This window comes from Peromyscus eremicus, unplaced genomic scaffold (genome assembly GCF_949786415.1).
Source record: "Peromyscus eremicus unplaced genomic scaffold, PerEre_H2_v1 PerEre#2#unplaced_72, whole genome shotgun sequence".
Taxonomy (NCBI): domain Eukaryota; kingdom Metazoa; phylum Chordata; class Mammalia; order Rodentia; family Cricetidae; genus Peromyscus; species Peromyscus eremicus.
This window is the reverse complement of record NW_026734313.1, coordinates 41,119-57,500: the sequence shown is the minus strand read 5'-3', so window position 1 is coordinate 57,500 and position 16,382 is coordinate 41,119. Positions and strand designations below refer to the sequence as shown.

Below are 16,382 nucleotides of genomic sequence, written 5' to 3'. Positions count from 1 at the left end.
CATACACATAAAATAAAAATAAGTATTTCTTTTCTTATTTTAAGCCCATACACAAGTCAAACCAAATATCCAGAGACTAGAGTTCAGAGCAATCTTCTTTTTGTTTGTTTGTTTGTTTTTCCGAGACAGAGTTTTCTCTGTGTAGCTTTGCGCCTTTCCTGGAACTCACTCTGTAGTCCAGGCTGGCCTCGAACTAACAGAGATCCTCCTGTCTCTACCTCCCGAGCATTGGGATTAAAGACATGTGCCACCACCGCCCGGCCAGAGCAATCTTCTTTTCAGTGAGTTCCAGGCTAGACTTGTTTATTTCTGGTTATCAATAAATCAATCTGTGGTGTCGAATGCCTTTAATCCCAGCACTCGGGAGGCAGAGGCAGGTAGATCTCTGTGAGTTCCAGGACAGGCCCTGGGCCACATAGTGAAACCTTGTCTCGAAAAGCCAAAAAGAAAAAAAAATCTCTCTTCTCTTTTTTAGATAAGATGTCTTGCCTGGAGACACTTTAACATTATGTTGATATTTTGGTCTTCTGTAGACTTCCACCTGCTCCTTGAGCCTCAACTTCCTTGCCCAAATCACTGTTTTTGAAACGTGTGTGTGTGTGTGTGTGTGTGTGTGTGTGTGAGAGAGAGAGAGAGAGAGAGAGAGAGAGAGAGAGAGAGAGAGAAAGTTTCTCTGTGTAGCTCTGGCTGTCTTAGAACTCTCTGTGTAGACCAGGCTAGCCTTGAACTCAGAGATCCACCCACTTCTGCCTCCTGAGTGCTGGGACTAAAGGTGTACACCACCATGCCTGGCTAAGATTTTTATTTTTAATTATTATGTGCAGATGTACGTGTCTGAGTATGAGCTGTGCAACCTGAGTGCAGTACTTCCATAGGCCAGAAGAGGGCATAAGATCCCCAGGAGCTGGAGTTAACAGGTTGTGAGCAGCTCAGAGGGCTGGGTCCTCAAAGAGCCGTACGTGCTCTTAACTGCTGAGCCATCTCTAAATAATGCTTTTGAGGAACATTCTTTTGCCTTACCTTATCACTTGATGAATTCAATTCTTATTGCTTTAGTTTTGGGATTTGAGACAGGGTCTTTTTCTTTTAAGGTTCATTTCTTGATGAATTTTATGTATTCGAGTGTTTTGTCTGCATGTATGCCTGCACACCAGAAGAGGGCATCAGATTCCATTACAGATGGTTGTGAGCCACAGTTTGGTGGCTGGGAATTGAACTCAGTACCGAATTCCCCCCCAAGTGCTTGCCTTGAGGAGATTTCTATCAGGGTCCAGAATAGATGCTACAAACAGCTAAGGATACTAATCTGAGGGATAGTCAATGAATCTAAGCACACTGAGTTCTTTAGTCCATTCACTTTATTCTTCTAAGTCAATTCTATCTGCACAGCTTCTTTTCTGTTCTCATACTTAGCTCCTCTCAGTCCCTCCTGCTCTCAGTCCCTCCTGCTGTTCTCTCATCTCTATCTAGTTCTTTCCATCTCCGTCCTCATCTTTGTTCTTCTCCATCAATTCTCCCCAGTGCTCTCAGGGAACCAGTATATATACCCAAGCAGTAATTCTTTGGCAAAGCAGTTCAGAGGCTTGACGTTTTCAGGGTCAGAGAGAGAGGTGATAAGGACCCACACATAAAGCAATAAATGTCAGCTTCCAATTACAACCCCAAAGGGGAGTGACTAAAGGGGAGTTCTCTGGTAGGGGCAACTAAACACTAAGATCAATTAGGGAATCCAGGAATAGCACCTGGCTGAGGAGGAATGAAAACTTAATTTGCACAAGAAAGAATCTTGGCACCTGTCACCAGCCTGGCCTTGTAGGCAGTCTCCTTGGGTCAGTGGGAAGTAACTGCCTTAACTCAGTAACTAGCAAATGGCTAAAACATCATCCCAGGAATGTGAGCAGTAAATCTCTTAAATTAGGGTTTTGTGTAAATAACCTGGGGTGAAGGTAAAGGGTTGAGGATTTAATTGTTAGTGGTTCTTTTCTGTATCTGTGGGTGAGATGAGCTAATGTTTTATTTCTCTGCATTTGTCCTTGGAAAAAGGTATCTTAGCTGAAATACTTTTGTCTGGAGAATGGCCCTGGCCAGATGTATGTTAATGAAAAAATAAACACAGCTGGAGACAGTTATCCAATTACCCTAGATGTATAGGGAAAGTTGAGCCCAAGATTGAGATGCAATCTGAGATTACATGTACACTAACATGGAGATGCACGGTAAATGGGGAGACTCGTAGCTGTTATTGCACAAGAAGTTTACAACAAGAGACAGCCAGTTCATTCAAAAGGCAGTAATTCCATAACGCCTTGCGTGATGGTTTCCTCTAACAGAACCCTTAGTTCTGATAGGTTGACCTTCTGAACTCTAGTTGTCACTGCTGTACACCCTCATGGACTTTTGCTACCAGAGGCTCTCAATAACTCAGAACATCTGGAAGATGACTACTGGGTCATCTCTCCAGCCCATGCATGGTCTTTTTCTTTTAAAGATGTGTGCATGTGTGCACACTTGCACAGCTGACAGAGTGCTTGCTTACCGTGGACGAATCTCCTGCACCAGTAAATGCGGTGATACATGCTTGTAATTCCAGCATTGTGCACACCAGACAACCAGAAGAGGATGTTTGAGCCCCACAGGGCGGGAGTTAGAGGCATGACTTGCATGTTGGGATCTGAACTGTAGTCCTCACGATTGTACAAGTGCTTTTAACTGCTGAGCCGTCTCTCCAGTTCTAAGACAGGGTCTTGCAAGTAGCCCAGGATGTCCTCCTGCCTCAGGTGCTGGGATTATGGTAGTACATGTGAACAAGTCCAACACTGAAGTAATTTTTTTCCTTTTCCTTCTTTCTTTTCTTCTTCTTCTTCTTCTTCTTCTTCTTCTTCTTCTTCTTCTTCTCCTCCTCCTCCTCCTCCTCCTCCTCCTCCTCCTCCTCCTTCTTCTTCTTTATGACAAGGATTCTCTGTGTAACAGCCCTGACTGTCTTAGAACTTGCTCAATAGACCAGACTGTCCTCAAACTCAGGGATCCACCTGCCTCTGCCTCCCGAGTGATGAGATTAAAGGTGTGTGCCGCCTCACCCAACTTCACAAGCGGTTTTATGTGGTGATGAAGACTGAACCCAGAGCTTCACAGATGACTGGCAATGCTCCACCCACTGAGCTCCATGCCCAGCTTGGGTTGAAGAGCTTTTGTTGGACAGAGCCGACTTTAACCCAGAAGGCCTGTGTGAAGTCCATGTGTGAGAATGGACTTGCTCCTACCCTGTTGACACTAGGCATTCCATTGTAAACCCCATGTGTGTGTATGCGTGTGCACACCTTGTACATGTATGTGCATGCGTGTGCACACCTTGTACATGTATGTGCATGCGTGTGCACACCTTGTACATGTATGTGCATGCGTGTGCACACCTTGTACATGTATGTGCATGCGTGTGCACACCTTGTATATGTACATGCATGTGTGTGGAGGCCAGAGGTCAACCTAGGGTGCCTTTCTTCAGGCACTATCACCTTGTTTTTTGAAACAGATGCCTCATTGGACCTGGAGCTCACCAATTACACAAGGCTGTCTGGCCAGCATGCACAAGGGCTCTCTGCCCGTCTTTGCCTCCCCAGTACTGGTATCAAAAGTGAGTGCTCGCTGGTCGGTGGTGGTGTACGCCTTAGGCAGGCAGATCTCTGTGAGTTCAAGGTCAACCTAGTGTACAGAGTGAGTCCCAGGACAGTCAAGGCTACACAGAGAAACCCTGTCTCAAGGAGAAAAAAAAAAAAAAGTGAGTGCCTCCTTTTCCCTTTTCTGGCTTTTTACGTGCTGGGGAAGTGAACTCCGTTTCTCGTACTTACATGGTAAATTTTTTAGTGAGTGAGCCATATCCCCCGTCCCTGGGGTTAATTTTGATGTGTGCCAGCAACAGTGGTATACAGCCCTGAAATAGAGCCTCAATGTGTGGTAGTGGTTCTCGCCTTTAATCCCAGCAATCGGGAGGCAGAGGCAGAAGGATCTCTGAGTTCCAGGCCAGCCTGGTCTACAGAGTGAGTTCCAGGGCAGTCAGGGCTACACAGAAAAACCCTGTCTCAAAAAAAAAGTTACCAGTGCAAAGCGTCTGCCGTCTGCTCTGGGTCTGCCGCTAGAGGGAGCACCTGGTCCACTGACAGACATTTACGAATCAGTGGGGTCCTTCCCACCCAGGGGTGCAGGCACAGTTGAGGTGGAAAGACAGTAAGTGACTGCTTAGAAAGATTCAGGCTGCCAAGAATCCACACACAGCACAAAAGGATGCTCAGCCTCCCAGGGAGCTAGGAAACATAAGGGGACACAGTGTTACTTGTCCAGGATTGCTACATACTTTGAAGACTGATAATATCCAGGCATGCTCCTCCCATACCAGCTCTTTCCTATGCTATCAGAAGTCTTCCTCTAGCCGGGCGGTGGTGGCACAGGTCATCAATCCCAGCACTCGGGAGGCAGAGGCAGGTGGATCTCTGTGAGTTCGAGGCCAGCCTGGTCTACAGAGTGAGTTCCAGGACAGCCAGGGCTACACAGAGAAACCCTGTCTCGAAAACAACCCCCTCCTCAAAAGAAGGGGGGGGACTTCCTCTGTGTTCTTGTTTTGCTTTGTTTTGTTGTTTTTCATTTTGGTTTTTCAAGACGAGGTTTCTCTACGTACCACCCTGCCTGTCCTGGAAACTCGCTCTGTAGACCAGGCTGGCCTTGAACTCACAGAACTCTGCCTGCCTCTGCCTCCGGAGTGCTGAGACTAAGGGTGTGCGCCATAACAAACAGCTCCTCTGTGCTCTTACACAGTTTCCTCCCTTGTTTCTTTTAACTCTCAATTCAAGTGTTCTTTTTAAAATTCGTGTGTGCCTGAGCAAATGTATGAGTGCTAAGTGTGTGCTGGTACCTGAGGAGGCCAGAAGAGGGTATTGGATCCCCTGGAACCGGAGTTTCAGGCAGCTGTGGGCTGCCTGGTGCGCTGAGGGACTAAACCTGTGGCCTCTGCAAGAACAGTGCTTCTACTCCCTGAGCTGTCTCTAGCCCCAGCTGTCACCTTCTCGATGACATCTACCCTGTTTAAGTCTACAGCATCTTCCCAGCATTCCCAGATCTCCTGGGGGGCTCCGGTTTCGACAGCAATTGATACCTCTGCATTAATTACTTTTCTCGTTTTTTGTGACAAAAATACCAGACAGAAGCAAGGGGCGTGTGCTCGCGAGATGTATGTTCATATATTTGTGTTCCGGTGTTTGAGTGCAGGCGTATGTGTACCATGTCCGACTAGTGTATCAGTCCTCACTGACACGTTGTTTGAGGCAGGGTCTCCTGTTTGCTCCTGCATACGCCAGGCCAGCTGACCTCTCAGCTTCTGGGGAATCTCCTGTTTCTGCCTGGGATTACAGATGAGTGCTACTGTACCTGGTTTTTACATGGATCCTGGGAATTTAAGATCACCTCACTCTTGCATGGCAAACTTTTTCCTTCATGCTGTTTGGTTTCTTTGTATTGTTTTTTAAGACAGGGTTTCTCTGTGTAGCCCTGGCTGTCCTGGAACTCACCCTGTAGATCAGGCTGGTCTCAAACTCAGGGATCCTCCTGCCTCTGCCTCCTGAGTGCTGGGATTAAAGGCATGTGCCCCACTGCCCTGCTTGGTTTGGTTTTTTTTTTTTTTTTTTTTTTTTTTTTTTTTTTTTTGACACAGTCTCATGTAGCCCAGGCTGGTAGACTAGACTGTAGGCTGGCCATCTCCCACTCAGCCATCCCTCCAGCCCCTCAATGGCAGAGTCTAGGCAGGTGCTCTGCTACTGAGTCACACTCAAGCCCCTATCTGTTCACTTTGGATGATCCTTTGAACAGGACATATTTTTGGTTTTGATAAAACCCAATTTTTTGTTTTTCTTTTGCTGTGTTTTTGGTGTCATGTTTAAGAAACCGATGCCTAGCTGGGCGGTGGTGGCGCACGCCTTTAAACCCAGCACTCGGGAGGCAGAGGCAGGCAGATCTCTGTGAGTTCGAGGCCGGCCTGGGCTACCAAGTGAGTTCCAGGAAAGGCGCAAAGCTACACAGAGAAACCCTGTCTCGGAAAAAAAAAAAAAAAAAAAAAAGAAGAAGAAAAGAAACCGATGCCTAATCCAAAGTCATGTATTTGGGTGTTGTTTGCTTCTTGGTGATGCTGGAGGCAAACCCAGAGCCTCGTGCAGGTTAGATATGATGGTTAACCCTGTCCACTTGATGTCTGCAGCTCATCGTCAGACCAGCAGGAAACCTTAAGACAAGAATCTGTAAAATCAGGGGGCAGGACTGTGACCACCCCAGAGACAAGGGGACCTGGGAGAATGGAACTGATTAATGAGGCAGACTAAAATCTCACAGCCAACTTTATTCAGATCCTCAGACAATTTACGCTGGTCCTCAACCTTCCTGATGCTGCGACCCTTTAATACAGTTCACATTGTGGTCACCCCCAACCATAAAATTATTTTTGCTGCCATTTCATAACTATCATTTTGCTACTGTTAGAATCGTAATGTAAATATCTGTGTTTTCCAATGGTCTTAGTCGACCCCTGTGAAAGGGTCGTTCGGTACCTCACAGCCGCCAGGGAGTCTCGACCCATAGGTTGAGAACCACTGGTTCATACCCTGGGGGTTAAGAAAGGTCCCATGAGTAAAGTTCTCACGACTTCAGGCTGTATCCGATCACAAGACAAGCCACATGTGGCAAAAACGTGTTTTCCATGGACACATATAGAGGGTAGTCTAAATACTTAAACAACAGCTGCAAGCAATAAGGAGCAATCTGACGTAAACTCAGTTCCATCTGCTATACCTGGCTGGAGCACACACACACATTCCAAGAACAATTCCACGTTTTGAAGAAACTGAGGTCACAAGACTCCTGTCTTATTTTCTTGGAGTGGTCTCATGAACACTCAGAATTCTCCTCACACCAATCCATTCTTGGAGTGTATTCCAACACTGGACAAAGGGCTTGGTGGTTAAGAGTACTTGCTCTTACAGAGGACCTGAGTTCAGTTCCCAGCACCCACGTGGTGGTTCACAACCACCTATAATTCCAGTTCCAGGGGCTCTGACACTTCTAAATCCCACCGCACCCCCACACCCCTCACCCCCCATTCCCCACCCCCCATTCCCCACCCCCCACCGCTGCCCCCCAGGGGTACCAGTTATGCAAGCAGTGCACATACATTCAGGCAAAACACTCGTACCCATAATAAATGAATTAAACAAAAAGAATTGGTGAAAGGAAATAGAGTTCCCAACAACTGTGGCCAGAACTACTTGGGGAAGGGCCGGTCTGAGTTTCTGCTTTCCCTCTAGCAGAACTACAATTTTACAAGACTCAGGAAGCATGCTTATGCAGGGTTAGCTGTGAGCCAGGTTGTCAGCGCTGTGGAATCTGCCTAGGAGATGGTTCCTGCTCCTCTGGGGTCAAAGTTCAGCCTGTTCTCACCCAGCACCTGGTTCCTGGAGCTGTGCCATGTTGTCACAAGTAGACTGAGAAATACTTCGGAGATTAGTAAGAGCCACCTCTGGGTTAATTAAGGGTGAGGGAAGACATGACCTAATGTGGGCAGTACTATCCCACAGGCTAGAGGATGGATAAAAGGAATGAGGCCAGAGTGTGGTGGCACACACCTTTAATCTCAGCATTCAGGAAGTAGAGGTGGGAATCTGTGAGTTCAAGGCCGGCTATCGCTACACAGTGAAATCCTCTCTCTCTTTTTTGTTTTTTTGAGACAGGGTTTCTCTGTAGCTTTGCGCCCTTCCTGGAACTCGCTCTGTAGACCAGGCTGGTCTCAAACTCAGAGTTTCACCTGTCTCTGCCTCCCGAGTGCTGGGATTAAAGGCGTGCGCCACCACTGCCCGGCGAAATCCTCTCTCCTGACAGGTGTGGGGGTGAGGAAGGTGTACCTCTCTGTGTGATCCTGGTTCTCATGATTTCAGCTTCTTCACTCCACAACACCTCGTCATGACGGACTGAAACCTCAGAAACCATGGGCTAAAATAAGTACTTTTCTCCATCTTTTTTTTTTCCCCCTTCAGACATGGTTTCCCTGTGTAGCCCTGGCTGTCCTAGAACTTGTTCTGTAGACCAGGCTGGCCTCAAGTCACAGAGATCCACCTACTTCTGCCTTCCCGAGTGCTGGGATTAAAGGTGTGTACCACCAACGTCTGGATATTTTTCTCAAATATTTGTTTAAAAAAAAGGGGGGGGGTTTGGGAATTTAGCTCAGTTGGTAGAGCACTTGCTTAGCAAGCGCAAGGTCCTGGGTCCCGTCCTCAAAATGTTTAACACAGTAGGCTGGCACTCTACCACTAGACTATAATTAATTCCAATCCCCCATTGTTTTTCTCACAAGTTTTATAATTTTTGTTCTCACAGTCAAGTCTGATTCATTTCAATTTTTATGTATGCTATGAAAAATAGCTGAAGAATGGAATAAGAAAATGTGGCACATATACACAATGGAGTACTACTCAGCAGAGAAAAACAATGACAGCATGAACTTTGTAGGCAAATGGATGGAACTAGAAAATATCATCCTGAGTGAGGTAACCCAGACTCAGAAGGACAAACATGGTATGTACTCACTCATAAGTGGATACTAGATATAAAGCAAAGGACAGTCAGACTGCAATCCACAGAACCAGGGAGGTTACCTACCAGGGAGGACCCTAGGATGACTGTGGCTTATAAGTTTTGGTTTCGCTCAATCATTGGGCATGCTGTAGTGAAACATTTCACTGTTAGGATAAGAATTTGTACTGTATCAAGCTGATGATAAAAAAAAATAATAAAAAAAAAAAAATAGCACTTTTTCAAAGTTTATTTTTCACTGTACAAGATTTCATCTTATTTCGTATTGCTCATCTCCCCGCCCCATATTACCCTGACCTGTCTTTCCTTTTTAAATGTTTTTGACTGCAATCTACAGCAAGAATTGCTTTTGTTGAGCCAACCCAGTACACACCGACACTCACGAGTCTGGGCTCCAAAATGACATCCCAGGAAAAGCTACACTGTTATGCAAGCCCATCACCCTGATTATCCTTCCCTTATGGCCCTCCCTTCCCTCCTTGGGGTTTTCTTTTTATTGTTACTTTTAGATAGACGCTCACATAGTCTGGGCTAGTTTTGACCTTGTTATGTATGTAGCTGATCATGGCTTTGAACTTTTTTTTTTTTTTTTTTTCTTGAGACAGGGTTTCTCTGGGTGCTTTGTGCCTGTCCTGGATCTCGCTCTGTAGCCCAGGCTGGCCTTGAACTCACAGAGATCCGCCTGGCTCTGCCTCCCGAGTGCTGGGATTAAAGGCGTGCGCCACCACCACCCAGCTGGCTTTTAACTTCTGATCGTCCTGCTTCCACCTCCCCCAAAAGCCGGGATTGCAGACATGTACTTCCACACAGTTTTAATGTATTGTTGGGGCTCTGCAAGCACTCTACCCGCTGGGCTGTATCTCCAGCCCCGAAGATTTCTTCGGTTACCCTCTTCCTCTTTGTCGGTGTGTGTATGGCTGGTGGGGGTTGCCGTGATTTGAAACATTGTGATTCCTGTCCTTCCAAATCGCAAGGCTAAGAACACTAAGTGCTGTGGACCCCTCTGTCTTCCTGCCTGGCACCCCGATAGGAAAGACAGGAAAGAAGCCTCTAGGCTGGCACCAGCTAGGTTTCAGAGACCAGGGCTAGTCTCACTCAGTACCTGTGACTCCTCACCCTACCCCATACCCTCAACTTCTCAACCCAAGGGCTGGGCTTTACTTTCCTTCCCAAGCTTTGGTTCACGCACTGTCTCGGTCTGCTTGCCCCTTCTAAAGGGACTCTAGCGGGCCTGAGTGTGACAAACAAGGCTCTAGCAGGCCTTGCTCTTCTCCCCCATTCCCTCTGCCTTGCTAAAGACCTTTAGGTTACATTCCTGAAGCTAGTCCCAAAGGTCTATTCCCTTATTTGGTCTCTGCCTCCTCCTGAGGCTGACTACCAAGGTCCAGCAGTCAAAGGCCCCCTTTTGACTTCCCCAATCAACATGCCTAATTAAACACCTCTAACACGAGGTTTCCCCTTCTACCTTTATAAACCACCATTTGCCTATGGGCCATGTCTGTCTCCTCTCAGTCCAGAGGCAGTCCTTTGTCCCCGAGGGGATAAATACGCCTTAACCCTCTCCCTTGTTCCCTGTCCTTTATCTCTTATTTCCTGCTCTTCATCCCTCTGGGGCAAATAAATCTCCTTTGTGCTGAGAACTTGGTGTCTTGTACCAAATATCAGTCCCTTCACCTTCCCTTCTTTTCCTCTCTCGCCCACCCCCATCCCCCAAATGTTCAGTCTGGACCCTTCCAAATACCTCCGCTGTTCTCTCCACATATCACAATAAGGCCTTCCCCTCTGCCACACCTAGGCGCAATCGCGCCCTCATTTTCAGCACCCTGCTCCCCTGAACAGAGGGGCACGTGGAAGCCAGGTTCAGTTTCCGGTTCTCCTCCTTGCCAGGCATCCCCCAAGGCCTGCCCTGACGCGTCAGCAACGGTTTCGGGTAGTGCAATGGTCTGACCCACCCGGAGGGGAACAGCCACAAAGCCACACCCTAAGACCACGGGGCTTCCCTGACACCCCAAGGGGTCCCGGGCTTTACCAGCCACCAAAGAAACTACGAGTGGCGAAGGCCACTACCCACACACCGGAGGGCCAGGGAGTGCAAGCCTTCAGGGCCACCCCACCACATTCTGAGGGCTTCCTAACACACAACGTGGGCCACAGCACAAAATGGCGCCGCGTAGACAAACACAGGCGGACTTCCGGAGCCTGCCCCTCCACGGCATCGGGGCCTGGACGCCCGCCTACGCGCGTGCTCATTTGCGTACGCAAAGAAATTGAGGGATTTCATTGGCCAGGGGTGAGGTCCATCACGCTAAACTGGCTTCCCACTCCTCCCCACCCTACAAGCCCAGATCACGACCGCCACTCTCTATTGGTCACTGACCCTTCCGTCACTTGTTTAACTCCACCCCCCCAAGTCCCGCCTTCCTTCGCCCCGCCCCGTCCACGGGTCGACCGTTAGTCGCGGGCACGACTTCCTCGAGGCCGGAGCGTGCGCGCGCACGCCGGGCCTATCGGCGTCTCGTTCAAACGACCCAATCAGCGGCCGCGTCGCCTCCGGGGGCGCCCCTTGACGCTCTGCTCGGGGTTTGCAGCCTCTTGGGTCTCCCCGATCTCATCCTCAGCCGGCGTGAGCCATCACTGGATAGACTGACCCACAAACGCGGTTGGAACTTCTGCCCCCATTCGGGGAAGAGCGGGGAGGAGCGCGTCGACCGTCCATCAACGTGCGCGCTGACGTCCGCGGCCGGAGCGCGCCGCCGAGGGGCGGGGCCTGCGGGTGGCTATAAAAGCGCCGTGCTGCGCGCGCGGCCGGCTCAGTGCGGCCGGGCAGGCGTAACGTTGTGGGCGTTTTTGTAGCGGTTGTCGGAGTCGGTGGGGAGCGGAGCGGGGCCTCGAGGGGCCTCGCTAGGGCCACAGCGGCCGGCAGTTGGGCCCCCCGCCCCGGCCGGCGATCCGAGGAGTGCAGGAAGGGGGCCGGGGGGACCCGCCCCCGGTCGGCCGGAGTCATGGTGAGCGACGCGGGGCGGCCCGAGGGGCTGTTGGGGACTTTGGCAGAGAAGGCGGCTGCGTCCTGAGCGTTCCTAGCCAGCTCCCGAGTGCCTTGGTGGCACGGCTGCACGTCCGGAGCCAGGAGTCGGCCCAGAGGCCTTCCTACGGGCGCTGCAGGAGAGCAGGCGGGCCTTGGGGCCTTGGGGAGTGCAGTGGGCCCCTTTTCGGCCCGCCCATGGATGTTCTCAGGAGCGAGACATCCGCCGCCATTTCGCCTAGGGCTTTTTTTTTTTTTTTTTTGCGGGGGGAGGGTGTCTGTGTTCAAGGCTAAGCAGGGAAGAGGGAACAGGCTAGGCCTCAGGCCCACCTAGTACTACTAGTGGACCCCATGCGCGTCTTAATGAGCGGGTCTTCGGGAGGTTTTGAAAACGTGAAGCCGTTTCCGAGACTGTCTTTCGCGTATCTATGGTCCGACTAGCCTGGGGGCAGGCAACAGCCAGAAGCATCCTGGGTGAGGGTCTAGTTGATCGGCGATGATTGACAGCCCGGAACCAGCAAGGGCACGATTCTGGTGTCCACCGAATTTCTAATCCCAGATTATTTCGGGCTGCTCATTCTCCTTTTCCATCCTTGCCCAGAACTCCAACGTAGAGAATCTGCCTCCGCACATCATCCGCCTAGTGTACAAGGAGGTGACAACACTCACAGCGGACCCACCTGATGGCATTAAAGTCTTCCCCAATGAGGAGGATCTCACAGACCTGCAGGTCACCATCGAGGGCCCCGGTGAGTGTGGGCATGGGCACGAAAGGGAGGGGCCACTTTTGTCTCTGTCGTGTGACTGTGAAACAGACGGGATTCAAGCAATCTCAGGTGCTGGTGACAAAGTGTGGGTAGGTCAGCATCACTGTGCCTGTGAGTACTCTATCTAGGACATCACAAATATGTCAAGAAGTTCCTGGTCACTGAGCATGTAATAGAGCTCTTGCCTAGGCTTGGGCTAAGACTGTCGTGCGTGACTTTCCAGGGACCTGAGGATGCATAGAAATTAAATGGAAACAAAAAGTGCACCAGGTAATCCAGATGATCTGAAACACTTTTAAGCTGTCAAGTGTCTGGACTCTGGGCGCATTGCAGAGCAAACAAGACAGCATTATGAGGGAAATGGGTAGTAATAAACTGATTTAGATTTTCTTTTCAGACCTCATTTGTCATCTGAATTTCTACAAAGTCAGCTAGGGTGTTTGAAGATTCCATGAAGTGTCAGGTCTATAGTGCTGGGGGTGTGGAGTCTGCCTGGGCTACTCCACACCTACTTAGTAAGTGGGTAGAACATCTATGATTATGATTTTCAATCAAGGCAAGTAGGTAGTAGATGAAAACATGTCTCATGAGGATTGGAAAAGGCCTGGGAAATGGTGTGCAAGAAAAGTTGGTGGGTGGGTTCCTTTGTCTTGAAGAGTTGGCATGTGCCTAAGACAGTCCCTTGGAAAAGAAAATGGATATCCAGGAAACCAGGGGTGTGGGCTGTAGAGCAGGGCATATAATATAGTCAAAGTATAAAGACATGTTGGCTGTAGTACCTGGGAAACTTGTTTGTTGCCCTAAATTTCCCCAGTCTGGTGAAGGGATTGACAGGCTATCTCCCTCAGCCAGATCCAGAAAACTTTGATGTTGAGGTGTTGAAGGATGCTAGGATATCCTAACCTAGTTCCCTTCCTCTTCCAGAGGGGACCCCCTATGCTGGAGGTCTGTTCCGTATGAAGCTCCTACTGGGCAAGGACTTCCCTGCCTCCCCACCGAAGGGCTACTTCCTGACTAAGATCTTCCACCCAAATGTGGGTGCCAATGGTGAGATCTGTGTCAACGTACTCAAGAGGGACTGGACGGCTGAGCTGGGCATCCGACATGTGCTGCTGGTGAGTTTTTAAAAGTCAGCTGTGAAGTAGTAGGCACAGTCAAGTAAAAATCAAGTTCCCAGCCTTTCTGAAAACTAGTCCTGTGGCACCAAGTACTGTTCTGCGGTGTCAAGGGTGGGTACCTACCTCACCACGTTCAACAACTGTAGGTTGGTACAATTAGTGTTTGCTTACTAGCCCAAACTGCCCTTGGACTTGTCATCCTCCAGCCATAGTTTTTAATCTTTTGACCCAAACATGTGGGTAAATGAGACAAACTCCCCCCCAAAAGCTAGATTTACAAGATTGTGCCACGCTATTCAGCTAAGTAGAGTGGGTTTTGTTGTGTAGTTTTTTGGGGGGTGGGGGGGTTGGCTTTTCCAGGGTGTGTGTGTGTGTGTGTGTGTGTGTGTGTGTGTGTGTGTGTGTGTTTAACAGTGACTGCAACCATCACTACTGTCTATAATTCAAATTTGTTTTCCTGTACTAGTGTTTTTTTTTAGCTGGGGGTGATTACACTGCCTGGGACATTTTGTAATGTCAGGAGATATGCTTGGTTGTAAGTGCCACTGCTGGCATGTGAGTGGAGGCAGGGTACACTATTAAGCATCTGCTATGTATAGGACTGTACCACAGTTCTCCCAAGGCAGTTGAGGTGGAGATAATGGTCAGGTCTAGGCCAGTGCTCCAAGGTCTCTAAAGGCCACTTTAATAGTTAGGTCACCTGGTGCCTCCTTTGCCCCTCCCACAGACTTGATTTTTTTTTCTCTCTCTCTAATGAGCCTCTTGGGCTGATGGTAGTGAAGGTAGAGAATTGGGGTTTCCTTCAGGGCACCTGGAGAGGATTAAGTTCCAAGGTAAACAACCCCAAAACCTTTCCTGCTTTGCCTTCCTCTGGATGTCAGTTAAGCTTGGTTCTGTCCCACAGTTCTGGGACTACTGTCTGGCTATGGGGTCTGCTTTTTTAGGCCTCTATTGAGGATAGCCAGGCCTCCAATTTGGAGGTGCAGTGGTGAAATCTGACGGGGAGATCCTGCATCCCTTTTCAACATCTGCTAACTTAGATGTGTCACAGAAGCTCTTAGAAGTACCTGTTAACCATCAACTAGCTCAGGATTAACTTTTATTCATCATTCATCTGAACTAACATTTAGAATGAACTGGATTAAATACAATCCCCACCACCACCTGAGACAGGGTTTCTCTGTGTAGTTAGTTTTGGTACCTGTCCTGGATCTAGCTCTGTAGACCAGGCTGGCCTTGAACTCACAGAGATTTCCCTGGCTCTGCCTCCCAAGTGCTGGGATTAAAGGCGTGCACCACCACACCCTGCTAGACACAAAATTCTTTTTTTTTTTTTTTTTTTTTTTTTTTTTTTTTTTTTTTTTTTTTTTTTTTGGTTTTTCGAGACAGGGTTTCTCTGTGTAGCTTTGCGCCTTTCCTGGAACTCACTTGGTAGCCCAGGCTGGCCTCGAACTCACGGAGATCCACCTGGCTCTGCCTCCCGAGTGCTGGGATTAAAGGCGTGCGCCACCACCGCCCGGCGACACAAAATTCTTTTTTTTTTTTTTTTTTTTTTTTTTTTTAAAGATTTATTTTTATTTATTATGTATACAGTGTTCTGTCTGCATATACACCTGCAGGCCAGAAGAGGGCGCCAGATTTCATTACGGATGGTAGTGAGCCACCATGTGGTTGCTGGGAATTGAACTCAGGACCTCTGGAAGAACAGGCAGTGCTCTTAACCGCTGAGCCATCTCTCCAGCCCGACACAAAATTCTTAAGCCCTATGGTTAGTCTAGTGTTTTTCCCTCTTGGATGTGATCTGTTCTATGACTCTGAACTTGGCATTCCTGGTAAAGCCAGTGACCACTTTAGGTTTCTGTACCCCTACATAGTAGTGTGGAAGACAGCGAAAAAATGTGAGTTCTCCAATCCTGAGTGCCCTTAGTCCCCTGATTACTAACTCTGAACTCATGATCACCTGTGTAGGGCAAGATCAAAGCTACATTAGCTACAGAGAATGGCTGGGACTGATAAATGAGGCTGCGTAACAGGAAAACGGCCTTTAATGGTGACATAATTGAGAAGAATGCTAATAGGCTTGTTCAGATCTCGGGGATGATTTGGGATTGAAGGGAAGATACAGTGTGGAGGCCATGAATCTGGATAAGTCCCCCTGACCCTAGGCCCTTTCCCCACAGACCATCAAGTGCCTGCTGATCCACCCTAACCCAGAGTCTGCACTCAACGAGGAAGCAGGCCGCCTGCTTTTGGAGAACTATGAAGAGTATGCTGCCCGGGCCCGTCTGCTCACAGAGATCCATGGGGGTGCAGGTGGCACCAGCAGTGGGAGGGGTGAGGCTACCCGGGACCTGGCAAGTGGGGCTACAGCCTCCACTGACCCTATGGCCCCAGGAGGAGCTGAGGGTCCCATGGCCAAGAAACATGCAGGCGAGCGAGATAAGAAGCTGGCAGCCAAGAAAAAGTTGGACAAGAAACGGGCACTGAGGCGACTGTAGTGGGCTCTTCTTCCTTCCTTCCTTCTGTTCTGTCCCCTCCCACTCTGTCTCTAAGTTATTTAAATTATGGCTGGGGTGGGGGAGGGGTGGGGGGCACCAGAACCTGGATTTGGTTTTCTAAATAAAAGTTGGAAAAGCAATTTCTGTGCATGAAGGTGTCTAGAACCTCTTTCCTTCCATACTGTGGTTTGGAGCAGCTGCATTCTTATTCTGCCCCAATCCTTGCAGAGCCACCAAAGCTGGAGCCCTGGGTCCATCTCGCTCCAATTAGAGTTGGAGTCACCTTTACCCTGTGCAGTGGGATTTAGAGTCTAAACGAGCAGAAACCTGAGTCGAATAGTCCTCCTTAACCCTTGAA

At 49.0% G+C, this 16,382-nt stretch overlaps 1 protein-coding gene across 1 annotated transcript; it reads left to right on the top strand.

The window, feature by feature from the left end:
- Positions 1 to 11,413: 11,413 nt before the first annotated feature.
- On the top strand, positions 11,414 to 16,174 carry Ube2s (ubiquitin conjugating enzyme E2 S). The gene is made up of 4 exons (XM_059252557.1): positions 11,414 to 11,624; positions 12,243 to 12,390; positions 13,333 to 13,523; positions 15,707 to 16,174. Exons 1-4 carry the CDS (start codon positions 11,622 to 11,624, stop codon positions 16,022 to 16,024), a joined length of 660 nt encoding a protein of 219 aa, XP_059108540.1. The 5' UTR covers positions 11,414 to 11,621; the 3' UTR covers positions 16,025 to 16,174.
- The last annotated feature ends 208 nt before the right edge of the window (positions 16,175 to 16,382 follow it).